The sequence below is a fragment of the Triturus cristatus genome, chromosome 2_1, assembly GCF_964204655.1.
Source record: "Triturus cristatus chromosome 2_1, aTriCri1.1, whole genome shotgun sequence".
Taxonomy (NCBI): Eukaryota; Metazoa; Chordata; class Amphibia; order Caudata; family Salamandridae; genus Triturus; species Triturus cristatus.
In genome coordinates, this window is record NC_140581.1 from 547,558,892 (window position 1) to 547,586,443 (window position 27,552).

A 27,552-nucleotide genomic window follows, 5' to 3' on the forward strand; every position below is an offset into this window, starting at 1 on the left:
GATGCCTGCCTCCTCTGTGACGTTCCGGCATTTTCGGATCCCGCCAGCTGCCTACCAACGCTCTGCTGCGGAAACGTGCCACGAGCCACCAGGCGCCGCGTCAAAAACGTGCCGCCATCTTGTGGTTGGTTGTGGCTCTCACTATAAACTGGTGCAATGTACTCTCTGTGCCAACCACGTTTCCTGCGCTTGCACTTGTTCTACACCACCTTTACACCTGCCTCCAGACGACTGGCACACCTAGCACAGGTGTCCACCTAACACAGCAGTCCACTGTCTAGGGTAAGACAGCTCACCTCCGCTTTGCCTCCGTTGCTCCTCGCAGGTCTGCTGGAATATCACCTATGCGGATGAGGGTCTTATAGCCGTGTGAGGAGTTTTCCCACCGGGCGCACGGGTATTCGGACAATACCTGGGTGCCTCAGGAACGGCTCCCGGCTTTCTGACTTCAGTGACAGCCCCCCAGAGCTCCGCAACTCAAGGGCTCGCTTTGCTGCTCACCTCTCCTCGCTTCGCTGCTCACGTCCGTCTCCGCTGCTCCCACCGCTGCGATTCTTTCTCACAGCTGCAACCGCAACGAGGGTTTGGAGATTCTAACAGTGTTTTGCCACTAGATGGCAGCCTTGCTCCTCAAATCACAGATTCTGTTGGATGGAAATCACCTGTTTGGACAATCATTGAACAAGATGCTTACACCATTTAAAAGAAGCATTGGCATAGTCAATAGGTCTCGCCTTTGGGACCTTATAAGTGTTTAGCCATGCAACAGTTGCATAACTAAATACTTATAAGGTCCCAAAAGCGAAACCTATTGGCTATGCCAAGCGGCCGTGCGGCCGCAAAAGTGATAGCGATCAAACATCAAAGCGAAAGTGAAAGTAATCGCGGTCAAGCGCGGCGCGCGCGCACATGCACTGTAGCTCTAGGCTGGCATGGTAGCCTTTTTTGGAGCCCTCTCAAAAAGTCTCGCCAGACCAGCGCATGCGCTGGGTCAGGCGGGACCTAAAAAGGATACTGATACCGCTAAAGCCGTGGGTTATACTATAGCATCAGCAGGAAAAAGTGGGTTTCTTTAGACCATAAACCCGCACTACATCCAAACCAGCGTCCATTGTTCCTAAACAGTATAAACCTAGTCTGTATTTTCACAAAATCAAGCAGCTAGTCAAAGTGGGGCAGTACTCCAGAGACTGCTTCAGACGTACTAGGCTAGAGGTGCCCAGGGTAGACCCACATCGACCAACAAGCAGTGACACGTTTGTTGTACCCCCAACCAACTAGCACCTGTCTGGGAAAGGTGGGGATATACATCTCCTTTGGGGGCAGAAAACTTCAGATCAGGTCAGGCCCATCCTCATTGCCCACGACTGAATGTATGACGGAATTCCGCATGTGTTTTTCACGCATGCCTTAGGAACTCAGTCATTTGAACGAGAGTTTAGCATGCATTTGTTCTGCACGCAAGTCGTTTTAATGACTTGCCTTCGGGGGGTGTCGCTGGATGTTGGTATAGTGAAGGAACAGCGTGATTCTGGCTTCTTCCTAAAGGACGTTTCACCCCCACGACTACTACCCCAACCACACAACATCAGCAAAGAACACCTCAAACTGTTGATGGAGGCCGTACACACATTCTTTCTCAAAGGAGCAGTAGAAATCAAACCTGCACGTGAAAGGAGACAAGAAATTGAGTACTCTGTGTACTTCTGCATTCCTAAGCATGATGAAACTTGCAGCAGTGTGGACTTTGACCTGATGCCGGTGGCGGACTCTACGGCGCCGTGGCGGCGTCGGATCGTTGATTCGTCTTCGGACACCCCCTCTTCTCCAGAGGTTCGGCAGCTGTTTGTTTCATCTTCTCTGGAGACGGGTCGCCGCGTCATGCCCCGGTTTCCTCCAAGGACGGCTCTTCGCCTTCACCGCGCCCGCAGTTTTCGCCAGAGGCGCCTCAGGTTCCCCACTCGTCGGTCCACCCTCCCCCATTCCGGGCTTGGCCTTTCCTTCCTCCGGTTGGGCTGGGGGACGGCCGCCTTAGCTTGCAGCCGTCGCCCACAGAGGAACTGCTTTCCCCACCGCGTGGCCCTACGGAGGCGATGCCTTCGCTCGGGCTGTCTCCATGGCTGCAGGAATCTTGCGCATGGGCGATCCAGCTGCCCATTTCCCCACGGATTATCTGCTGGAGGTTCTCCATCAGGGCTATGGTGGACGGGAGCTGCTTCTTCCCTTTGAGGCTTCGCTCCATAATTCTCTCTTGGGGGCATCCTGCCACGGGGGACCCAGTGCCCCAGCCACTTCTGCACCACCACTGTCCTGCTCCACATGATCCTGTCTCTTTCCCTCCACCCTTCTACTAGGGGCCCTCTTTTACAGACCGCCTTTCCCTCCTTGCCATCGGTGTTGTCTCCCCCAGCACGGGAGGCCCGCTGGTTAGAATCCTGGGGGCGCACCATCATCTTCTCCTCCAGTGCTGCTTTGCGGGCACCTAACCCTCTTTGTGTATTGGCCAGAGTCACTTCTTGCTTATGAGATTCGGCGGTGTCTCATATGTCCTCCGCTTCCCAGGGGGGTGCCTGCGTTGATCTGCATCACCATGTGTTGGATGGCCGGGAGCTGGCGGCGTTTATTCTTCGCTCGCCTCTGGACGTTTCGGAGGTGCTTGGTCGCACCATGGCTTCATCAGTGGCCCTTCGTCGCCGTGCCTGGCTATGGGATAGTGTTTTCCCTGAGAACGTTAGAGAACGGCTGGTTGACCTTCCCTTTGATGGCGCTCTTTTGTTCCACGCCCCTGCGGATTCTGCCATTCAGAGGTTTCTTGCGGGGCTTCGCCCTCCACCTCCTCCTCCCCCTCCCTCCCCCTCCGTGACCTGAATGTCGGTCTGTGTTTTGGGAGGTGTTCTCCCGTTTTTTTCCTGGGGCCTTGTAACGAGTAGCCCCGGTTGTGTGTTCTGTGTGGTTGATGTGCCTTTAGGGTCCTTTTGTTGGGCCCTTGGTGCTGTTGGCTGCTGGTTCGGCCCTTTTTTGACTTGTGGTTTTGGCTGTTGGTAAGCTCGGTAGGCTCTGAGATTAGGCCTTCGGTGTCTTCTTTATTGGCTGCTTGGTAAGCCGTCTGCAGGTTTTTTTCTTCAGGTCTTTCTGTTTTGTGCTCTGCTGCGGAAAATATTTCCTAATAGGTGTTCCCATGGTTCTTGGGACGTAACCTACCCTATGTGGGGTACTGGTAGCTATTACATAGCTCTGTCATGTGCTGGGGAGGTGTGATCACCCTTTTCGGGCTGCTTGCTCTCCTTGGCGTCACGTTATGTCACAGGTGCGATCTTCTTGCCACTTGTCTTGGAGCAGCTTGCGCTGGGTCCGTCTGTCCTCCTTGTCACTGCGTCTCTCGGCCGATCTTGCCTGCTCTCTGCAGCATCGTGTTGTGGCGGTTCCGCATTTTTTTTCTGTGGTTTGGCTTCCCTTGGCCTCTGTGTTTTGGTGGCCGGATTGGGCCGGACCTCCGTCTTTCTTTCCTGCCGGATCCTCTGCTTCTTCGCGGGTCAGTGTGTGTGTTCTGGCCCGGCCCCACTCTTGGGTTGTGTCCTGACCCTCCCTGGCCTCTGCCTTCGGCTGGCGTCTGCCCTGTCTTGGGTGCGCTGTTCTGTAGTATTTCCTGTTGCTGGCGGCGCATGCCCGTGCAGGACTGCTTGTCCTGCTCCACCATAGCGATCTTGATGTGTTCCCGTGCGCCCCTGCCTCTGGATCCGCTGGGGCTTTGCGCACCGGTGCTTTTCTTCTTCCGCCTGTGCTGTTGGCGGTGGAGCCGTTCTGGCCTTGCCCTCTGCTTGCGGCCAAGGTGTATTCAGCTCTTTCTGTCTCTGGGCATGTGTTTCTTATGGTGGCCCCGCCTCTGGTTCTACCACTTCTCACTGGGTTCGAGGTGACCCTTGTGTTCCTTGAGGCTTTTGGGGTGCTGTCTACCCCTGCGGGGTGTTGGGTGCCCTCCCTTGGTTGGTCTTGGGATATCCTGGCCTTTTCCTTCTTGTTCTTGTGCCATGTCCCCTACTGGGGCCCTGGTCTCTTCTGGTGGGGAGGCTCTCTCGCAGGCCCTCCTCCCTTCTGGTTATGGCTAGGGTATCTATTCTACGTTAAGGAATCTGCGGCTAATAGTCTCTATCCGATGTACGAGTTACTTACCTTCGGTAATGATGTATCTGGTAGAGACGATTTTAGCCGCAGATTCCTACACGACCCGCCCTTCCTACCCTCATCTTGATTTTCTGTGCTCGCCTCCCTCTGGGTGGCTTGTCTTCTGTGGGGGTCCTTTTCGTTTTCTGCCCGCAGGGCTTCCCTCCAGCTGGGTTTTCTCCAGTGTAGGGGCCTGCTTTGCTTTTGCTCTCTTTCCCTTTGTTGTTACAATGTCTGATCCCCTTGCGGTCTTCTACGCTGGGGGTTCTTTTGCCTATCCTTGGCCTCCTGCCCCTTTCAGAGGCTCTGGCCCTCCTTGATTGTGTAGTCTGGGGGTGGATTGCTGTTGCTCCTCTGTTCCGGGCTTTTGGCCCTTTGCTGCATGGTCTGTGGTTGCAGTCTCTCTTTCGGCGTTTTCCACTGCTTGTGCCTCCAGCCTGGCTCTCGCCTTGGCTTACACGGTGGTTCCACGGAGGGGTGCTGTACGCTTTCCCTGTTGTGGCTTTACTGATGTGGCCTTCTGGTACTTTTGTGCTGCCTGGTGCTTCATCTGGCTTGCTCAGTTGTTCCTCAGAGGTGGTTTGCTCTCTTTCCTGCTTTGGCTTTCCTGTTGTAGCCTCCTGGCGACTCGGTGCCACTTGGTGCTGTTCCTCGCCCTTTTTTCTCTCTCTCTCTTTTTGTATCTCTGTTTTTTTTGCAAACTGTTCCCATGCTCTCCTCAGTTTTGTTGTGATGGCTCCGTGTTGTGGCGCGGAAAAGTTCTCCGAAGCAAACTGACGTCAGCGCGCTGGGGTGGGGCTTATGCGACCTCGCTGACGTCGCGCCCACGGAGGACGTCGAGGTGGAATCGCGAGGTACTCCCCGGAGCGCAGAGATGCTGGGCAAGAAAGTTTTCCGGGTCCAGTCTCACACCTGGGGATAATTCTACGTTAAGGAATCTGCGGCTAGACTCGTCTCTACCAGATAAATCGTTACCGAAGGAAAGTAACTCGTACATTTGTATGTCTCCCTCGTCTTCAGTGCTTGATTTTGCGTGCGAGAAAGTATCACTCATAGTCGTTGTCACTCATAATTACACAGTTATGAAAATGTCACACATAGCAATCTGAATCCTTGGCAGCTATGCTGCCACTTTGCCACTCACTAAATATCCCCTCTGAAAACATTTAGCTCTAAGATCTTACCTCACTCAGGCGGAGTCCAGCAACACAGCACTTCACAGTGGTGGCAGCCAGCCTGCCAGGGTCTCTATGGCAGGGTTGGTTCACGTCTGCTACAGCAGCCAGCAAATCGCCCAGCACTGCCACTACACCAGATTAGACTCCTCACGAGAGCGCGTAGTTGTGAAGCGCGTGACGCGTCACTGCTACGTTCTCATCGCGAGGGCTGGCCTAAATGATGCCCAAGGCCGTCATTGGTAGCGCTCGCGCACAGCCCTGGGACGGACCACAAGCAACCACAAACGCGGTACGTCGCAGCGGCAATTGGCAGCAGTGAGCAGTTACAACAAGCAGGTCAGGTGCGCTTGCACTTTCAAACGGAAACGCGGCACTAGTGGCCCGTTGCGGCCGCCTTTATAATTTATTTGGGGACACTGACACTAATGTCAGTGAGTGTCTGAAGGATACTCCTTCCCCTTCGACTACCTCTCCCTTCATGCCACCAACACTCCATCACATGTCGGAGGATCACTTGGCCCTTCTCCGTCAGGAAGTCACAGCTCTCTTGGGCATGGGAGCTATCGAGCGAGTCCCTGTCCCAGAAGTAGCTCGTGGTTGTTACTCCTACTACTTCCTGGTGCCCAAGAAGGACAAAGGTCTGCGTCCTATCTTTGATCTCAGGGACGTCAACCGCTTCCTCTGGAAGGAGAAGTTCAAAATGTTGACATTACCTCAGGTCCTGTCTGCCCTCGACTCTGGAGACTGGATGGTAGCGTTGGACTTGCAGGATGCTATATCCCAATCCGGCCAGCCCACAGAGGCTACCTACGGTTCACGGTAGGCCACGAGCATTTTCAGTTCATCGTGCTCCCCTTTGGCTTTACCAGTGCCCCTCGGGTGTTCACCAAGGTGATGGTGGTAGTCGCAGCTCATCTGCGCGAATCAGGGGTTCCAGTCTTCCCCTATCTCGACCACTGGCTGTTGAAGGTGGGCTCGTCCCAGGCTGTTGTCTACCACATCCAGACTACGTCAGACCTCCTGCATTCCCAGGGGTTCACTATCAACATTCTGAAGTTACACCTGACTCCCTCTCAGAAGCTCCTTTTCATCGTAGCAGTTCTGGATACAACGCAGTTTTGGGCTTATCCTCCCGAGCAGCGAGTCCAGGATATTCAGGCTGTGATGCAGATGTTTCAGCCTCAATCCCGGGGTTTGGTGAGATTGACCTTGAGGTTGCTGGGCCTCATGGCTGCCTGCATCCTGCTGGTGGGTCATGCCAGGTGGCATATGCGGGCTCTGCAGTGGGACCTGAAGTTCCAGTGGGCACAGCATCAGGGGAATCTGTCCGATGTCGTCCATATCTCGGAGGGCACTGCTCACCAATTGTAGTGGTGGCTAACGAACCAGGATTGGGTCAACGGCAGATCCCTTTCCCTTCTTTAACCAGACTTCACTGTGGTGACAGATGTGTTAGTTCTGGGATGGGGCGGCCACATGGGGGAGGCGGAGATCATAGGCTACTGGTCTCCGGCGGAGTCCGGGCTCTACACCACCCCGTTGAAGCTCCGGGCAATCCGTCTTGCTCTGAAAGTATTCCTTCCTTCTGTCAAAGGAAGAGTAGTGCAGGTGTTCATGGACAACATCACCGCCATGTGGTACTGCAACAAAATGGGCGGAGGAGGTCGTGCACCCTATGTCAAGAAGCTCTCTTCCTGGCTGGAACATCATGGCATGTCCCTGGTGGTACAACTCCAGGCAGGTTCCCTGAACGCCAGGGCCGACGAACTCAGCTGCCGGTGCATGCTGTATCACGAATTATGTCTTCACTCGGAGGTGGTGCAAGGTCTTTCAGCAGTGGGGACAGCCTTTGTTAGATCTGTTCACCACCGAAGAGAACACGCAATGTCAGCAGTTCTGCTCGTTGGAATTTCCAAGGCGGCACTCGCTCTACGGCGCTTTTCGTCGCAATTGGAATTACGGTCTTCTATACACCTTTCCGCCTATACCACTTCTGCCCAGAGTTCCTGAAAAGATCAAGTGCGACGGGGCCAAAGTCATTCTTGTGGCTCCGGATTGGGCACAAAGAGTCTGGTATCCCGAGCTCTTGAAACATGGCCATCAATCCTCCGATCCGTCTGCCTCTTCAGGAGGATCTTCTGTCGCAGCAACAGGGGACGGTCCTCCACCCGAACGTGTCCAGCCTCCACCTCCTTGGGTGGAGATTGAGCGGCAGCAGTTGACAGCTTTTGACCTTTCCTTCCGAAGTCTGTAATGTCATCTTGGCAGCCAGGCTTCCATGCGCTAAAACAGTATACGCATGTAGATGGAACAAATTTGTGGCATGGTGCGCAGCAAAGACTGTGGATCCCCTTTCTGCCCCTCTTTCATTGGTTCTCCTCTTAATTCTTTCTTTGGCCCAGCAGGGCTCTGCTCTGGGGACCCTTAAAGGCTATCTTTTCGCCATTTCGGCCTTTCTTCGCCTTCCTGATAAGCCTTCTCTTTACAAGTCCCCTATTGTAAATAGGTTTCTTAGGGGTATTACTCATCTCTTTCCTCCTATCCCTTTTGTAATGTCCCAATGGGACTTGAATCTGGCCTTAACTTACCTTATGTGTGCTCCGTTAGAGCCACTACATAATTGTTCTCACAGACTCTTGACCTTAAAGACTGCTTTTCTGGTTGACATCACCTCTGCTCGCAGGGTGAGTGAGCTTCAGGCTCTTTCTTCGAAACCTCCTTTCCTTGCTATTCATCCCGACAAGGTTGTCCTTCGAACTAGACCTTCTTTTCTTCCCGAAGCGTTTATCTCTTTCGACATAGGACAGACCATCACAAAGCGTGCGCTATCATTCTATCTGGATTGCACAAAACAAATCTGGGTGGATGATCAGTTCTTTGTTGGCTATGTGGGTGCCAAGAAAGGTTGGTTCGTGCATTAAAATCTGTTATTCGTTGGCGAAAAAGGAGCCTTCAGTAGGGTCGCGCGCCCATTCCACCAGGGCGACAGCAGCCACTACTGCTTTGAGACGTGGAGTCCCCCTCAGTGACACCTGCCTGGCAGCCACGTGGGCATCATTGCACATGTACACTAAACATTATTGCCTGTATTGCCAAGTCTGGAGAGACCGCTTCTTTGGCCGTTCAGTTCTCCAGGACTTTCTGGTGTGGACTTAGTTCGCAGACCCACCTCCGGGGTTGGTATTGCTGGGGTATCTATTCTAAAGTAAGGAATCTAAACTAATAGTCTCTTTCAGATGAACAAGTTACTTACCTTCGGTAAGAATATATCTGTAAGAGACATATATTAGTTATAGTGCCCCACCCATCCTCCCCGTTCTGCAAACTGACTTCTAGGGTAAGGGACTCCCTAGTTTTGTACACCTGTAGTGGTCAGTGTCTTGCATGGCTCTGCACTTCTGGCGTTGAATGTCATGTAAAGAACTGACGTCAGCGCGTCGGGTGGCATCTAAGTAGATACTGCAACATTATTCTGGTGTTCACAACGCCATCGACAAACGTGGAGTCGACCAACGCCACCTATCGATGTGCAGGGGTACTGCTGAAGAAAAATTCTCTGGATCCAGTCTGACGCCTGGGGGAAATAAGGTAAGGAATCTATAACTAATATATCTCTCTTACAGATATATAGCTACCAAAGGTAAGTAACTTGTTCTTCAGGTAAGCCATCCACAAAATAACCTCACTTAAATCCATATCCCCCCCCCCCCCCACCCCTACACCTCTCCACCCTTAAATCTGCTCGTCTCAGAACAGTTGGCAGAGTTGACCTTTGGGTCCCCATTAATTAGAGTAAAAGCTCTTCATATGTTTTCCAGCAATTCTTTTAGATTATCTTGCTTGTTCACTTCCAGCCATCCCATTAGCCCCTATTAAGTCTCTGTTTGGAATTTTCCAGATTTTCTTGAAACTCTGCTATGCCGGTGCTAAATGGATCCTGTCATAAATCACCAAGATTCTTGCCTGTATTCTTCATAAAGGTTCAGTTCTTGCTGTGAGTCTTGATTCTATGCAGCGTAGCATGGCATAGCACACACTAACATGTTCAACTTGTCCTCTTTCTTGTCAGTGCTTTAAGAGCTGAAAGGACTGCTGCACTTTTAGCACTCATGACATCTTTAGTATGTTCTCTTTTGTTTCAATAAGAGATACCTCTTAGTTTGAAGAGATCCTGTTTGTTGGTGAGTGGATCACTCAGGCTTGAAGGCTGCTTTTTCTGAGACCTCCATACATTTTCTTTTATTCCTGAATACAGGGAAAACACAATTCCATGTGAACGGCTGCTAACATATGACTTTGTGGGGGAATATGCAGCAATCCTGCAACCCTCCTGCTAAGAATAATCCTGTATGCCACTATCTAGCTGTTTCACCCACACAATGCTGCTGCGGAAAAAAGGCCCCTGTTCATGTCAGTCTGATGTTTCAGGGCAGGAGCAGAATCAGTCTTCCAGGAGAAAGGTAGAAATATCCCATGTGCGCTCACTAAGTTTCTTTGATAGCACTATGATGAATAAAAATGCATGTGCCTGCCAGTTTAACCCATATTGTGTTCTGAGCGTTTTGGGGGATTCGAGGTCCGAAGGAAGTATTATACATGTTTCACTACCTTGAACCTCATGTCCATGACTGAATGCTGGTTATGCCCCCATATTAGCACATCCACTTCAACTTCTCTTATATTGTTCAGGTCTTGAAAAATGGAATTCAAAGAAACACACTGAGCACCACGTAGACCTTAGGTAGATGTACCATTCTGGTCCTTCTACCTTCTCACCCAGTTTAAAGTTTATTGCTTTTATACTTCATACTGCTCAAAACTGTTTCAGTGAAATGTAATTTCCATTTGAAATAACCAAAGGTAACTGATTAGGAAGTGAATGAAGCAAACATGTCTTATGCCGTAACATACTTGGGAGTCCTCTTGTCATAGTTGTAGGTATATCCTCAAGCTGTGCGCCCGTGGATTTTGTCCTCTTAATATAAAAGTTATTTTCCCGGGAATATTTTGATTCAATAGAATTTCTAATTGCAGCATTGAAAAAGAGTTGTATAGCACAGCCTATCTGTAGGTTTACACAGTAGGTGTTTTTCCTTTTGCTCTTCTAATTCCAAAAGCTTTACATCTATATTTGTTGAAAATGGCAAGATCATAGTGTGCTATTTGAGTGGAATAAAATGATGTATGCCCACAGGACTGAGGCTGCATAAAATCTCGAAGTACTTCCGCATAGGATAGCTTTTCTCCAACTACTCCTGTCTTACGGGTACTTGAATTGTTTTTAACATTTTCCTGGCATGAAAGCAGTGCAAAGAGATGGCTTCTCAATATAGTACACCAGCTGTGCAGCACCTCTGGTAGCACTGAAAGCTTTTTGTATCCAGCAATATGAGGAAGTGCCAATTTAAAGGAGACCAGTGTGTACGGGGATAGGTAAACCCCTGCTCCAATGAGGTCTGTTAACCACTGCTTCCTGATAAAGAAAGCTTGGGCTTGGAGCTCAACACAAGTGTGGTTTGCAAGAAAAGTGTGACATTGTTTGCAGAAAACTCCTCCCACCCCAACCACCATCAGTCCCTTATCCACTTCACCACGGCTACCTGATGTCGACCCTTACGTATTCAGTTTCTCTGTAGGTCAAGAGGTACTAAAAGAGACTGAAGGCTTTGGGCATGACTACCTAGCCAAAAGCAAAGACTAATGTGTCACAAAAAAGACCTTTTTGTGAGCCATTCTTATGTGTTCTGTTGGCAAAAGACATCTGAGATTTTAGATTGTTTTGAATAAGTGTTTTTCTTTTCCTTTTCTCTAACTCTTACCTGCTTCTAGTCCCTTCAATTGTATAGGGAGCTCAAAAGAAGTTTTTAAATAAGAGACAACTGCAGTTCAATAAGCTCGAGAGCTGGGAATGTTAAATTTAATACATTTTCAACTTCAGTATAATGGTAGTTGGGTGTTTAGTTTGCATGAGCAGTGTTAATGTTTTTTTGTAGTAGTAACTACAAATGTTTAAAACTAAAATAATGAAATACTATGGTGGTTCTTTGTAAAATACTATGGTGGTTCTTTGTAGACTGACCTTGAACTAATGCTGGTCTCTAGATGACTTGTGTTGTATACAAACCAACAGTGAAAGAAAATGTTCAAATATTTAATTATGGTTTAAAATGTGATTTTCCGTTCCCCACTAAATGTACATGTTCTTTTTGTCTACAGTGGTTTTGTTTTTTTACGATTGATTTGTCCTGCAATCTTGAACCCACGAATGTTTAATATTATCTCGGGTGAGTAGACATCTAGTTTTAAAAGGTTTCTTTAAATGAGTTTTGTTGTATGTGGTTGGAAATGTATGCAGTCATGTATAAACAATTTTTTGGGCATTATTCATGGTCATTTCTCTGGGTATGAATGTAATTATTGAACTAGCACTTCCCCAGCTCTGTTAATTCTATGAAGGAAGTAGAGGAAACAGTGTAGTTAAATCTGTAATTTTAATTCTGCCAAGCGCTATTTTTGGCACCCATCTTTTTCTTTTCTTTTTGGTCCTCATCCATCAAGAGGCGAAAAAAGAATAAACCCGCACTAATCTGACTACCAGTACAAATCTGTATGTTCTAGCGTGCCCCACAAACTTCATGTCCTGGAAATCTAGAACACCTGAGACTTTGTGAACAACACAAAACGGTCCCAGAGCCTAATCATTGATGTATTCATAGGATCAAGTTCTGATTTTGTCACATATCAAGACGCTCCTAGCATGCTATCCATGATTTATTCTGACATTTCTTTTCTAATGTAACAATATACATTACTCTTGCAAGCCATTTTTTGAAGCCTGACATAGCAACAGGGTCCGCTTCTTGCAGCTGAATCTCCTAGCAAGGAGCATCATATAAATCAGAAGTCCGGTATCTGATCAACTAAGTTGGTTATCCTCATCCATTATATTAAAAATAATGGTGTAAATAGCCAAAAGAAGTAATGGAGTCATTGGTGTGTTCAGATATTTTCCCCATTTCACCTCTCCTTCCTCGATCAGTAGACCCCTCTTTAATATACCTCGCAACTCAAGGGGAGCTCTCAAATATTCCTTCAGTACTTCCAGTATTCCAGGAGAGTCCCAAATAAGTGCCAGCATACCTTATTAAGGCATCCCTATGAATTTCCTTATCTTATACCACACACTTGCAACTAATCTCAGAATCTTCAGCCGTACTTTCTTGTAGTATTTTGATGCCCCAAACTTATAAAGAAAATTCTTCCTGCACCAATTTATTTATTTATTTTTTAAACTTGTAAGGCGCAACAGCTACCCAAAAAGGGTTTCCCAACCCGCCATCATAGCCAGGAAAAGTGGACTCATTTTGGATTATCCAGGTGACCCAAATATCTGTCGAAAAGCTTTGATCTGAAAGACCCAGCGATAGTGTTACATCAGGAAGGCTCAGACCACCATTGTTCTTTTTTTTTTAACCATTAAATGTTTTCCATGAAGGTCTAGCTCCTGTGGAGCTCTAACTAACACTGTTAATTTTGGATTGAAGGTCCTTCATGGCTGTTCTAACAATGTTTAGTGGGATATTGTTATACATATAAGTGGCTTTTGTATGGTTAAATCTTCTATGAACCTTACTACACTCTTCTGTAAATTGAAAAAATTGTTTTCCCTCCTTTTAAGGCAACAACAAATCTTCTTCCCTGTCTTATCAAAATTCATTTTAGAGAAAGCGTCAGTTTCAGGTGTAATGGTAATTGCCAAGTATCTGATTTTCTGTTTAATTCTGGAATTGTTCAGCCACATACTCCACACCGTTATTTGAGATTTTTCTTCATTGACCAGATAGCCCGAAATTACACCAAATTAGTTATCTGTTGAACTTAAGTTAATGATCTCCCCAGGTCTGCGGTATATATTAGCAGATCATCCACATAGCGCTACTTTGATACTTAGAAGACCTCTTGTGAAGGGAATAAACTCCTTTTCTAATCCTATTGCTTGAGCTAGTGGTTCTATTTAAAAGTTAAAATGTGAATGTGACAGTGGATTTCTTTGGGTACTCCCCTGTCTTATCTTGTAATTTTATGTCAGATTACCAATAAGCAAGACATTTGCATTAGGAGCTCTATACAAAACTTGTAAAGCATTCACAAAGCTCCCTTTTATGCCTTATTGATGGAGAGTCTCCAACAGACACTTCCAGTTCATCCTGTTAAAAACGTTGGCAGTATCAGAGGTGAAAACAGCAATACGAGCCTTTGATTCGACTGCTAAGTCGATCAGACAATGAGTCAAGCCTTGTGTTTGTCTACCAGGAATAAAGCCCTTTAAGTGTTCATGTATCAACAGGCCCACTACTCCACTCAACCTCCCGGTTGAATGCAGAGATAGGTCATAGGATGAGGAGCATTTTCTTGGAACTTTATCCGGTTTCAAATTCGTGTAATTGTTGCCGTGTATCAGGAAACGGAAATAGTTTACCCCTCATCTAGGATCAAGTTGAACAACATTTTTTAACGCGGATATATAGAGTCTAAAACGTCCTTATATATTTCTGGGTTACCATCCAGGCCAGCTGCTTTTCCCCTTTAAAGCATTTTCACAACTGCTACCATTTCGTTCTCTGTTATAGGCAGGTTTTGGTCAGTTAAATCTTTCTGAGATAGGAGTGGTATGCTTTGTTTCTTTAACCAGGACTAACTTTCTTAAAGGCTTACTGTTATGACCTCTCGATACACTATCCTACAATAGTTTAAAAAAAAAAAGTGTTTCCTCTATCTGTTTTGCATCTATTCTGTCCTGGTATCGTTGAGTACAGACCATTTATGTGATCCTATTCCTAACTCTATCAGCCCTTGCTTTCCAAGCTAAAAGGAGCCTGCTTTTCTCCCCATACTCAAAGAGTTTAATATTGCTGGTTTCAAAGTTCTGCATAACCCTCTCTCCTTTTCCTGTTCTCCTGCTGTTTTGCTTCCATATCTTTACTTAATTCTAACTTGTACTGATCAAAAGTATGCATGTCCAACTGCATCTTCTCAATCTTGACCTCTAAATGTCTATTAACACTCAGCTCAATCATTGTGTTAGATCAGTCAGCCTGAGGTTTTCCCCCATATGTTTTGCCTTACTCCATTCTTACTGACCTCGTTTTTGTTGCTGTTAGGACTCAATTTACCACTAATAAAGTGTATGTGCTCGCTCCCTAAAACATGGCCATATTGGCTTACCCCTATTTGGCATATTTCATTTACTTGTAAGTCTCTAGTAAATTGGTACTACATGTACCTGAGGCTGGTAAATTAAATACTACTAGTGAGCCTGCAGCACTGGTTGTGTCACCCACTTAAGTAGGCTGTCAAACTTGTCTCAGGCCTACCCTTGCAGCCTGTGTGCATTTTTGAACTTCCATTTCAACCTTGCAAAATAAACATTTTAACAGCCGTAAACCTTCCTTTTTAATACATGTAAGTCACCTCTTGGGGTAGGCCCTACACAGCCCAGAGGTACAGTGTATTGAAAAAGTTGGGCATGTACTTACATGACCTGGAATGCAAAACTCTTAAATTAGTTTTCACTACTGCAATGCCTACCTCTCCAATAGAATTACATTGCGTTACCATATTATATTCAGAAAGTACTGACCTTTAGTTGGTAACAGGTAGAGAAGTTGAGGGTGGTGTTTAAAGAATTGTTAATTTAAAATTATTTTTAATGGTAACGTCAGATTTTAAGTCACAATTCGGAAAATGCCACTTTCAGAAAGTTGACTTTTTCTTGTCCTGCCTATTTGGTGCCTGCAACTTGTATTTTGGGTCACATGACTAGGTGTAGCTGGCAGTGGGTCTTTGTTCCCAGACAGTGAGACAAAGGATGGGTATGTGTTCGCCATCTCTGAACTTATAGGGGTGAAACAGTCACCTACCACACTTCACTATCAGAAAGGCTCTGCTTCAGGACACTCACAAATGGTTTCACACTAGTCTTTTATGCCCCAGACAAGCCGGGCCAGGGCAGGGTGTCAAGAAATTCCAAACACCTCTAAGGGGAGAAGAAGGGGGGTCGTCAGAACCTTCTCCTTCAAAGCTGGCACCAAGTACGGATATTGGACCCTCAGACCCAACTTTTAAGTACACCTCTGGAGCTGTGGAAGACTCAGAAGGGGTGCTTTGCTGCTTGACTGTAAGAAGGACGCTACTGCCTGTGTAAGGAGGACTAGACTTGCAACTTGAACTGGACCACCAGAGTGCATCCAATGGCTAGTTGGATGGCCTCCTGAGCAGAGCCTAAGGGACTGAAAAGGCTCCATGCATCTTAAAACCTGGATTCAGCCTGCTGCGAGTCTTGCCCCTCAAATGGTATCACCCTAGTCCTGGACCCTTGGAAATGAGCCTGAACGTGCTCTACCCGCCCAGTGGTGGTCTTCTGGGCAGAACTCATGCAGCTCAACACATCTCTTCAGAGATCTAAATTTGAACGTCCGCTGCACGATGCATCCCCGATGCAGGACTTCGCATCACAAGCCTCCATCGATGTCACACTTGACAATGACGCAGGAACTGGCATTGCAAGCCTTGTTGACGGCTTCATCAGAATCGCGACTGCACAATGTATCCTTGACACAGGACTTTGCTTTGCATTGAAGCCAGCAGCTCTTCTAAACCACCACTGCACAACACATCCTCGATGCAGGATCTCACAACCCTCTGCAACCAGGATTTAACGTATTTTGTTCAGCTGATTTAACTTGGTCCCTGTATCCGGTCCAAACTCCATTGTTGTCAGCCTGAACTTGTGACTTTGTCCCGGTCCACTGCAACCAGATAACCACAATTTGCGCTTTGTTCTTTTTCAGCACTATATTCACTTAAATCTTTAAATTTTGGTTTTACTAATTGGATTTTTGGTGTTTTGGTCTCAAATAATTTATTAAATGTTACTCTTTTTCTAAATTGATTTGGGATTTTTCTTGTGCTGTGTTTTCACTTTATTATTATTCAAAGTGCTGCATACATACTTCACACATTGCCTCTGAGTTAACTCTGAATGCTTTTGTGCCAAGCTACCAGAGAGGTAAGCATAGATTAACTTGGGGTTGCCTGTGACTTCACTCTGACCGGAACTGTGGTTGCTGCTTGAATAGTGTTTAACCCCCTCAACCACAACACAATTTCCTACACATGGCATGTATCCTTTATAAAGAAGTAATTATTCATCTTGGATATGCCTTATATGCATCTCACACCACCCAGTGGAGCGCCGATCCTTTATTTAAATAAAAACATTCTTTAGATTTTATCCTGAATTGTTTGATAAAATAATCGCTGTATATTAATTCACAATACATACTTCTGCAGTGCCAGTATTTTAATTGAGTCCTACAGAAGCGTGGTCGGAGATGTGAATAGTGCTATGAGATACTTTATTGGGGGTATTTACAAAGCAAAGTATCTACTTTAAATATAGTCAAACATTGAAAAGGCACCATACTTTGCATAAATGGTTATAACCTCTCAGTTCTCCCATATTCTCTCTCCATATAGCCAGAACACCTAGGTTATGCATCATATTGAGTTTCTGCATCTGCGTTTTAGAAGTATTTGTTGTTGGCCTATGTAATATTCCTTGAATTTAAGAAGGTCTGTAATTATTGACTTTATAGGACTGCACTCATCCTGGTTTTATCCATAGTAGTTCGTGCAGACCTACAATTCACTATAATGCTTGATTGTAACATCTCAATGTTTTCTGTTATTGCCACTCCCTTTGAGGTACCCGCAACATCTGTGCAAACTATCTCCTTTATCCATCTCTCCCTCTTGTAAATTGCTTTACATTCTCTTAGAGGTAGATGTGTTTGAGTCTTTAATATGGGCTATAATGTTCAGTTTCATATTAAACTGCAGCCATTAACATTCCAGGACATCGGTGTAAATGAATTATGAGGGTTTCATTTTTCTAAAGTATTTTTGCAGAACTTGCATACTGAGTTGTGAGGAATCAATTTTCCTAAATGATTTCCCTTTACCAATGCTATACCCACGCTTGGTAAACCTTCCTGCTCCTCATGGCACAAAAGAGCGATTATTTGTTCATAAAAAATTAAACCAGTATTCTTCCATGTGCCTTATCTCTAACTCCTCTACTATTATACTATTCCTATATCTGTAAGAAACAGTTAGTTATAGATTCCTTACGTTAGACTGGAACAGAACGTTTTTTGTCAGCATTACCCCTGCCCGTCGAAAGGTGGCGTTGGTCGGCTCCACGTTCGTCGTTGGCATTGTGGTCGCTGGGATGACTTTGCGGTAGCTACATAGACGCCGCCCTCGCGCGCTGACATCTGATAGAGACTACTAGCCGCAGATTCCTTAACATAGAATTATCCCCAGGCGTGAGACTGGACCCAGAAAACTTTATTGCCCAGCATCTCTGCGCGCCGGGGGGCAGTACCACGCGACTCCGCCCGACGTCATCCGCGGGCGTGACGTCAGCGAGGTCACATAAGCCCCACCCCGGCGCGCTGACGTCCGTTTTCTTCTTTCCGTGTGCAACGCAGACCCGGATCGTGTTCCTGGTCTGTTTTCAGGCCTTCTTTTTAAGCTTAGCGTTTTCTTGGGTACAGTGTGCGGATGCTTTCGGCTTCAAGACGTGCTAGTCTTGCGCACGCCAGATGTCGGCGACGGATCCTCACCCCATCTGTATGTCGTGTTTAGGGGAGCACCACGACTCAACGGACTGCGAGGCGTGTCAGCAAATGAAGCCGAAGTCCCAGCGGGAGCGCTGGATGAAACTCCTTTCGGCACGCATGTCCAGGTCGGTGGCGTCGCCGCATCCGTCCCCCGCGGACGGCTTCAAGACCCGCCGCTCCCGTCTGCGGCATCATCCTTCTCCCAGGCCACAAGGGTGTCGCTCACCTGTTGGTAAGTGTCGCAGTTTGTCCCCGAGGACCGGTCCCTGGCCTGTTGGGGTCGTGGGTTCTCTGCGGGTGGTGCGGCCCTGCGCGTCGCCATCCTATCCGCCGGTGCGGGTGCGACCAGAGCCCAGATGGAGGCCTATGCGGCGGCCTTGCAGGCCTCGTTGGCTCTTCCTTCTTCTTCTCCTGGGACGTCAGCGGATCCCTTGCCGTATGCGGGGATTCCTGCGGCGTCGCTGGCGGCTCGGCGCCGACAGGTTCGGATCCAGGTTCGGAGGATGTGATGCCGTCAGGGTGCGGCCCTTCGGGATTCCCTTCTTTGGACCACGGCGCCTCTGCCTCGCCGCAAACCGCCATTGGGGTCCCTGTGGTGTCGCAGAAGGTTGCCTGGGCTCGGGGCATGTCCTCGAGTCCCCGTCGGTCCTCTGGGCATGCGGCAGCCTTGGCTGAGGTGACGCCGCTCAGGTGCCGGCGGCTGCTGGCCCTGGCGCCGCCGCAGGGACCGGCTAGCGGTCGGGGCGTGTCCCCGGGCCCCCCTCGTCCCTCCACGCAGGTGGCATCCTTGTCGGAGGTCGAGTCGATGCCTTTTCGGCACTGTTCCTTAGCTGCCCCGGCTCTGACCCAGCCCCGGTATCCCGCGCCGCGCATTGTGGCGGAGGTTGTGTCGGTGTCCCCTTCGGCGCAAGTCGACGTTAACCTGACGCCGGTGGTGGACTCTACGGCGCAGGTCCGACGTCGGGTCGTTGATTCGTCTTCAGACGCCTCCTCTTCTCCAGAGGTTCGGCAGCTGTTTGTTTCATCTTCTCCGGAGACGGGTAACCGCGTCGTGGCTTTTTCCCCGGCGTCTTCTAAGGACGGCTCTTCGCCGTCGCCGCGCCCGCAGTCTTCGCCAGAGGCACCTCCGGTTCCTCATTCATCGGTCCACCCTCCCCCGTTTTGCGCTTGGCCTTTCCTTCCTCCGGTTGGGCTGGGGGATGGCCGCCTTAGCTTGCAGTCGTCGCCCACGGAGGAGCTGCTTTCCCTGCCACGGGGCCCTACGGAGGCGAATGCGGCCTTTGCTCGGGCTGTTTCCACGGCTGCTGGCATCTTGCCCATGGGTGATCCAGCTGCCCATTTCCCCACAGATCATCTGCTGGAGGTTCTTCACCAGGACTCTGGTGGATGGGAGCTGCTTCTTCCCTTCGAGGCTGCACTCCACAATTCTCTTTTGGGGGCCTGGGGGCGTCCTGCAACGGGGGACCCAGTGCCCTAGTCTCTTCTGCACCGCCACCATCCTGGTACGCATGATCCTGTCTGTCTTTCCCTCCACCCTTCTACCAGGGGCCCTCTTTTACTGACTTCCTTTCCCTCCTTGCCATCGGTGTTGTCTCCCCCGTCGCGGGAGGCCCGCTGGTTGGATTCCTGGGGGCACAACATCTTCGCCTCCTCCAGTGCTGCTTTGCGGGCCCTTAACACTCTTTGTGTTTTAGCCAGAGCCACCTCTTGCTTATGGGAATCGGCAGAGTCCCTTCTGCCTTCTGCTTCTCAGGAGGGTGCGTGCGTTGATCTGCTGCACCATGTGTTGGATGGCAGAGAGCTGGCGGCGTTTATTCTTCACTTGGCTCTGGACGTTTCGGAGGTACTTGGTCGTACCATGGCTACTTCGGTGGCCCTTCGTCGCCATGCCTGGCTACGGGATAGTGTTTTCCCTGAGAACGGCTGGTTGACCTCCCCTTTGATGGCGCTCTGTTGTTCTACGCCCCTGCGGATACTGCCATTCAGAGGTTTCTTGAGGGGCTTCGCCCTCCTCCCCCCTCGCCCCTCTCCGTGACCTGACTTTTGGTCTCTTGTTTTGGGAGGTGTTCTCCCGTTGTTTTCCTTGGTCCCTGTAACGGATAGCCCAGGGTGTGTGTTCTGTCTGGTTGATGTGCCTTGGGGGTCCTTTTGTGGGGCCCTTGGTACTGTTGGCTGCTGGTCCGGCCTTTTTGTTGTCTTGTGGTTTTGGGTGTTGGTAAGCCCGGCAGGCCCTGAGATTAGGCCTTCTGTCTCTTCTTTATTGGCTGCTTCATAAGCCGTCTGCGGGTATTTTCTGCAGGTCCTTATGTTTTGTTCTCTGCTGCGGAAATTCTTTCCTAAGAGGTGTTCCCATGGTTCTTGGGACATAACCTACCATATGTGGGCTACTTGTAGCTATTACATAGCTCTGTAATGTGCTGGGGAGGTGTGGTCACCCTTTCGGGTTCCTTGCTCTCCGTGGCGTCATGGTATGTCACAGGTGCGATTTTCTTGCCAATTGTCTTGGAGCGGTTTGCGCTAGGTCCGTCCTTCTCCTTGTCGCCATGCCGCTCGGCTGGTCTGGCCTGCTGTCTGCGGCATCGTGTTGTGGCGGTTCCGGACTTTTGTCTTGTGTTTTGGCTGGGTCCTCTGCCGGTTGCTCCAGAGGGTTTGGCTTTCGTTGGCCTCTGTGTTCGGGTGGCCGGCTTGGACCCGTCCTCCGTCTCCCTCTTATTTTCTGCCGGTTCCTCCACTTCTTCGCGGTCAGTGTATGTGTGTTCTGGCCCGACCCCTCCCTTGGGGTGTGTCCTGGTCCTCCCGGGCCTCTGCCTTTGGTTGGCGTTTGCCTTTTCCTGGGTACGCTGTTCCGTGGTGTTGCCCGTTGCTGGCAACGCGTGCCTGTGCAGGACTGCTTGTCCTGCTCCACCGTGGTGCTCTTGCTGTGTTTCCTTGCGCCCCTGCCTCTGGTTCCGTTTGGGCTTCGTGCAAGTGTGCTTTTCTTCTTCCGCCTTTGCTGTTGGCGGTGGTGCCGTTCCGGCCTTGTCCGCTGTGAGAGGTTGGCCTGATATATGATGTCACTAGTTCTAGTGTACACCCTGTATCAGTCCAAACAACCCTTATGGTGATTGGTTGTAAAGTCAACCTTATAGACCAGCTATCCTAGTGGTAGCATGGACAAGAGCAGTCTTAGGCTAAACTCTGTATGGCATGTGAAGCCAGATGTTATACCATTACAATCCCTTGAATACCAAATGAAAGGACACCACACCAGGTATATATAAAATTAGAATGTATTTATTCTAACATATACCCTCAGCACTCTTTATGAGTTCAGAGGTCTAAGTACAAACAATTTCTTAAGTAGCATACGTTAAGTTACACAGGAAAATACAGTTAGGCCCAGGGGCCATGCAAACCATATACTAAGAAAGTGGTATAAGTACCACGTCACGAACAGGGAGTAGGCCTAGGGCCTAGAGAATCGCTGGGGCTACACTACCCTACCAATAGTTAGGAAGTGGGAGGCCCATGGGAGGCGTGTGCAGTGTGGAAACACACACGTGGGTTACATTAAAGTCAATGGGAATTTAGTAGTTAGAAATAGGGAGAATAAGGACACTTCAGAAGTAACTAGGAGGAAGCAACTAAAGACTTAGACACTTGGATAGTCAATATCCACTGGAGCACCGGGGTACTTGTGTTGCCTCACCCACAGGAGACGGGTGCATAGGTGTGAAGATGTATCTGAAAGAAACACGTTAGTTAGATTCCTCACCTTAGAATATCCCCAGGGGTCAGACTGGATCCGGAAGGTTTTTCATCAGCAATGCACCTTGCGCGTCGCTAGGCGTCGTCTGCGGCTCTGCGTCCGTCGTCGGCGTCGTGCACCGGAATGACGTCGTCGGAGTACTTAAGCGCCGCCCTCGCGCGCGGACGTCAGTTCTTCTTTTTTCCGCGCCAGTAAGCGCAGATCCGGGAGAGCTACCCCTTTAGTCACTTTTTGACTAACTTTTTCGATCCTTTTTGATCCTGTCTCGACTCCGGTAGGATGCCTGGTTTTAAAGCCTGTGCTGACTGTAGCCGCTTGATGTCGGTTACGGACCATCACCGCAGGTGCCTTTACTGCTTGGGCCTCGACCACGACGCGGAGTCGTGTTCGGACTGCAAGGCCCTGACCTCGAAGGCTAGACGGGAGCGGTCCCGTAAGCTTCTCGAGATTCGCCACTCGGCTCCGCGCCCCTCTCGATCCCGGTCCAGGAGGAGGTCCAAGGATCGGTCGCGGAGCCGCAGGCGACGTCATCATCGGTCGTCGGGATCCAAGTCTTAGGGTAAGTCGAAGCACTCCAAGAAGTCCAAGAGGCGACACCGCTCTTCGGACTCCCCTCGCCGGTCACGCGACTCGGCCGAGGGTCAGGGTGGTTCCACCCCCGCGGCTCCAGCGGAGCCGCAGGCGCCGCGCAAGTCCCCATACCCACCGGTCCCTGGGACTGACGCGACGCCGGCGGAAGTCAGTGCCTTCCTCTCGGCCATGAGGAACCTGGCTCCGCCGTCGACGCCCGCTGGCGCGCCTTCGGGCCCCGCGGACCCGACTGGGCAACCTTGACTGCCGGCGGCTCCGGCCCCGGCGCCGTTGACGGCTCCGGCCTCGACGCCGCAAGCGCCCGAGGGACCCGTTCCCGAGTCCCCGCCGACGCTGGTCGACCTCGTCACGCCTCCTCCGCCGGCGTCGACACCGGTACCACCTCCGACGCCGACTCCGCTCGGCGTCGAGCCCCGGTTCAGCCCCACTCCGGGCCCGGCGCCGGTACGGCGTCGATGGACGCCGCGTTCGGCGCCGCTGGAGACACATTTTGTCTATCGCCCGGCTCCGATCCTTCCTCCTGCATACCAGGAATCGGATGATGGGGACAACTGGGAGGGATCCGAGGATCCTATGGCCGTTCAGGCTCAACTGTCACAGGACTGGGCAGATGAACTGGGGGAGGCCAGTGGCCTGGATACCTCTCCAGACACTGGATTCATCTCTCCTCCGACTGTGGCTTCGGAGGAGGGTGCTGATTTCTCTGTGGTGCTGCGCAAGGCGGCCCCAGCCCTTGGGCTCGAGCTACCTGCCGTGGCTGTGAGGACGAACGTCCTCACTGAGGTGCTTCAGTCTGCAGCAAGCTCCACTGAGCCTCTGCTGCCATTCAATGAGGCCCTCACTGACGTTCTGCAGGGCACTTGGTCCAAGCCCTCCACAGTTCCTCCTGTGGACAGGAACGTCGCCAGGCGCCACCGCCCTGCTCCGGGCGACCCCAGTTTTCTGTCCCAACACCCTACCCCCGAGAACCTGGTTATCCAGGCCTCTACCTCCCAATCCTCCTTCCCGACCGCTCCGCCGGACCGGGATTCCAAGAGGCTGGAACAGTTTGGCAAAAAGCTGTTCTCCTCCCTTAGTTTGGGCCTGCGGTCTTTGAACACTGCCTGCCTCTTGGACCGTTATTCCCACTCTCTGTGGGATACGGTGGAGGACGTGCTGCCCCTGTGTCCGGAGGAGGTCCAGACACGACTTACCCAGGCTCTGGCCGATGGGAGGGATGCAGCGCGACATGCTATCCGATTTGGGCTTGACACTACGGACTCGCTGGGTAGGGCGATTTCTACCTCAGTGGCGCTTAGACGTCACGCCTGGCTGCGGTCCACGTCATTTTCGGGCGATGTCCAGAGCACCCTCATGGACATGCCCTTTGATGGCACTCGCCTTTTCGGCGAGAAAGCGGACAGTGCGCTGAATCGCTTTAAGGACTCCCGGGCTACGGCCAAGTCCTTGGGCCTCTCGGCCCCGCGGTCGCAAACTTCTGCTTTTCGCCCCTTTCGTGGCCAAGGAAGGGGTGCCTCCTCACGTACGCCTAGCCACCAGCCGCAGAACCAACCTGGTCGCGGACGTGGTTTCCGCCGAGGCGGTTCTGGAGGACGACGAGGTCAGCCCACATCCACCCCGGCAGCATCCGCCTCAAAGCCTTCCTAGTCCGAGCTTTCAGGCCCATTCCACGCCAGTGGGCGGCAGAGTTCGCCATCACCTGCTCCACTGGCGTTCCATCACATCGGACAGGTGGGTGCTGCAAAACGTCCGAAGAGGCTACTCCCTCCCCTTCGAGACGACCCCTCCAGCCATGCCACCGCAGCACCACCGTATCTCGGGGGATCATTTGAATCTTCTCCACGAGGAAGTTTCGGCCCTCTTGGCCAAGGAGGCCGTCGAGCGCGTTCCGAGCCCAGAAGTAGGTCGTGGTTGTTATTCCCACTACTTTCTGGTTCCCAAGAAGGGCAAAGGGGGCCTACGCCCTATCTTGGACCTCCGGAACGTCAATGCCTTCCTCCGGAAGGAAAGGTTCAAGATGTTAACTTTGGCTCAGGTTCTAGCTGCCCTAGACCCTGGAGACTGGATGGTAGCGTTGGACTTGCAGGACGCGTATTTCCACATCCCCGTCCTGCCGGCCCACCGGCGTTACCTGCGGTTCACGGTGGGCCAAGAGCACTTTCAGTTTACCGTGCTCCCCTTCGGCCTCACCAGTGCCCCTCGGGTGTTCACGAAAGTGATGGCGGTGGTCGCAGCTCATCTGCGCAGATCAGAGGTTCCAGTCTTCCCCTATCTCGACGACTGGTTGTTGAAGGCGGGCTCGCCCCAGACAGTCGTCTCCCACCTCCAGACTACGGCGGATCTCCTGCATTTGCTGGGATTTTCCATCAACGTGCCGAAGTCACACCTGAGTCCCTCTCAGAAGCTCCTCTTCATCGGAGCGGTTCTCGATTCGGCGCAGTTCCGGGTCTATCCACCGGAACAGCGGGTCCGGGATATACAGGCCCTGATTTCCATCTTTCGGCCTCTATCCTGGGTTTCGGTCAGGCTAGTGTTGCGGCTTCTGGGGCTGATGGCCTCCTGCATCCTACTAGTGCATCACGCCAGGCGGCGCATGCGGGCTCTGCAGTGGGACCTGAAGTTTCAGTGGGCCCAGCATCACGGCAACCTGTCCGACCATGTCTTGATCTCGGAGGGCACTGCACAGCAGTTGCAGTGGTGGCTCACGGACCGCGATTGGGTCAAGGGCAAGAGCCTCTCCCTTCCCCAACCGGAGCATGTCGTAGTGACGGATGCGTCCCTCCTGGGAGGGGGTGGCCATATGGGAGAGGCGGAGATCAGAGGCCTCTGGTCTCCAGCGGAGTCTCGTCTCCACATCAACCTGTTGGAGTTGAGAGCGATCCGACTTGCACTGAAAGCCTTCCTTCCCTCTGTCAGGGGAAGTGTCGTGCAGGTGTTCACAGACAACACCACCGCCTTGTGGTATTGCAACAAACAGGGCGGGGTGGGGTCGTGGACCCTTTGACAGGAGGCTCTGCGCCTCTGGACGTGGCTGGAACACCAGGGCGTCACCCTAGTGGTTCAACATCTGGCGGGCTCTCTGAACGCCAGAGCAGACGAACTCAGCCGCCGGTGCATGATGGATCACGAATGGCGTCTGATCTCCGAAGTGGCGCAAGGTCTCTTTCAGCAGTGGGGAGAGCCTTGGTTAGATCTATTCGCCACCGAAGAGAACGCGCAATGTCAGCAGTTCTGCGCGTTGGAATTTCCAAGGCGGCACTCGCTCGGCGACGCTTTTCGTCATGAGTAGAGTTGCGGTCTGTTGTACGCCTTTCCGCCTATACCACTTCTGCCCAGAGTGCTGAAGAAGATCAGGCACGACCGGGCCCAAGTCATCTTGGTGGCTCCGGATTGGGCACGAAGGTACTGGTATCCCGAGCTACTCAGTATGTTGACCGATCCTCCGATACGTCTGCCCCTTCGGGAGGATCTTCTGTCGCAGCAGCAGGGGACGGTCCTCCACCCGAACCTGTCCAGGCTCCACCTCCATGCGTGGAGATTGAGCGGCGGCAGTTGATGCCATTTGACTTGCCTCCTGAAGTCTGTGATATCATTCTGGCAGCCAGGTGTCCCTCCACAAAGACGGTATACGCCTGCCGGTGGAACAAATTTGTGGCATGGTGCACAGCAAAGGCTGTGGATCCCCTTTCCGCCCCTCTTTCTGAGGTTCTCCTCTTTCTTCTTTCTTTGGCCCGGCAGGGCTCTGCCCTGGGCACCCTGAAAGGTTATCTTGCTGCCATCTCTGCCTTCTTGCGGCTTCCTGATCAGCCTTCTCTTTTCAAGTCCCCTGTAGTTACACGCTTTCTAAAGGGCATTACTCACACGTTCCCTCCTGTCCCTTTTGTAATGCCTCAGTGGGACTTGAATCTTGTTCTCACATTTCTAATGTGCGCTCCCTTTGAGCCTCTTCATAATTGTCCTCTTCGTCTGCTGACGCTTAAGACTGCTTTTCTGGTAGCCATCACCTCGGCTAGACGGGTGAGTGAGCTCCAGGCTTTATCTTCAAAGCCTCCTTTTCTCTCTGTTCATCCGGACAAGGTTGTCCTTCGGCCTCGTCCCTCCTTTCTTCCGAAAGTGGTGACTCCTTTTCATCTTGGGCAGTCTGTCACCTTGCCCACCTTCTTTCCGCCTCCGCATCCTTCCAAATAGGAAGAGAGGCTCCACGGTCTGGACCCAAAGCGTGCGCTCTCCTTTTATCTGGACCGCACAAAGCAGTTCCGGGTGGACGACCAACTTTTCGTTGGATACGTGGGTGCTAAGAAGGGGAAAGCTGTGCACAAACGGACCATCTCTCGGTGGGTCGTTTTGTGCATCAAAATTTGTTATTCCTTGGCAAAAAAGGACCCTCCTGTTGGGCTGCGCGCCCATTCTACTCGGGCCACAGCGGCTACTACTGCCTTGGGACGGGGTGTCCCTTTGCAGGACATCTGTCAGGCGGCGACGTGGGCTTCGCTACACACGTTTGCCAGGCATTATTGCCTGGACAGCCAAGTCCGGAGGGATGGCTTCTTTGGCCGTTCTGTCCTCCAGGACTTTCTGGTGTGATCTTGGTTCGCAGACCCACCACCGGGGATGGTATTGCTTGGGTATCTATTCTAAGGTGAGGAATCTAACTAACGTGTTTCTTTCAGATGAACAAGTTACTTACCTTCGGTAACGATGTATCTGTAAGAAACATTAGTTAGTTAGATTCCTCACCGACCCACCCATCCTCACCGTTCTGCGAACTGACATCTAGGGTTAAGGTTATCCTTTTCAGGCCCCTAGATTTTATTTTTGGCACCAGTGTCGGTCTTTGCATGGCTCTGCGTTCCTGGCGCAGAAAGCTATGTACAAGAACTGACGTCAGCGCGCGAGGGCGGCGTCTAAGTACTCCGACGACGTCATTCCGGCGCACGACGCCGACGACGGACGCGGAGCCGCAGACGACGCCTAGCGACGCGCAAGGGGTATTGCTGACGAAAAATCTTACGGATCCAGTCTGACGCCTGGGGATATTCTAAGGTGAGGAATCTAACTAACTAATGTTTCTTACAGATACATCGTTACCGAAGGTAAGTAACTTGTTCGTCGGGTGTCGTCGCTGGATCCTATGGATGCCTGAAGAACAGATGCTGGCAGGCGGCCAGGAGGAAGATGTCTGGTGGAC

General features: G+C 50.9%; 1 protein-coding gene across 2 annotated transcripts in view; it reads left to right on the plus strand.

Annotated features, from left to right (window-relative positions):
• RASA1 (RAS p21 protein activator 1) overlaps positions 1–27,552 on the plus strand; it is a 1,052,852-nt gene that overhangs the window by 720,150 nt on the left and 305,150 nt on the right. For both annotated transcript variants that reach the window (XM_085632428.1, XM_085632429.1), the window contains exon 21: positions 11,556–11,623. In XM_085632428.1, coding sequence (XP_085488554.1) covers positions 11,556–11,623 — 68 coding nt within the window. The remainder of the gene's footprint in view (positions 1–11,555; positions 11,624–27,552) is intronic.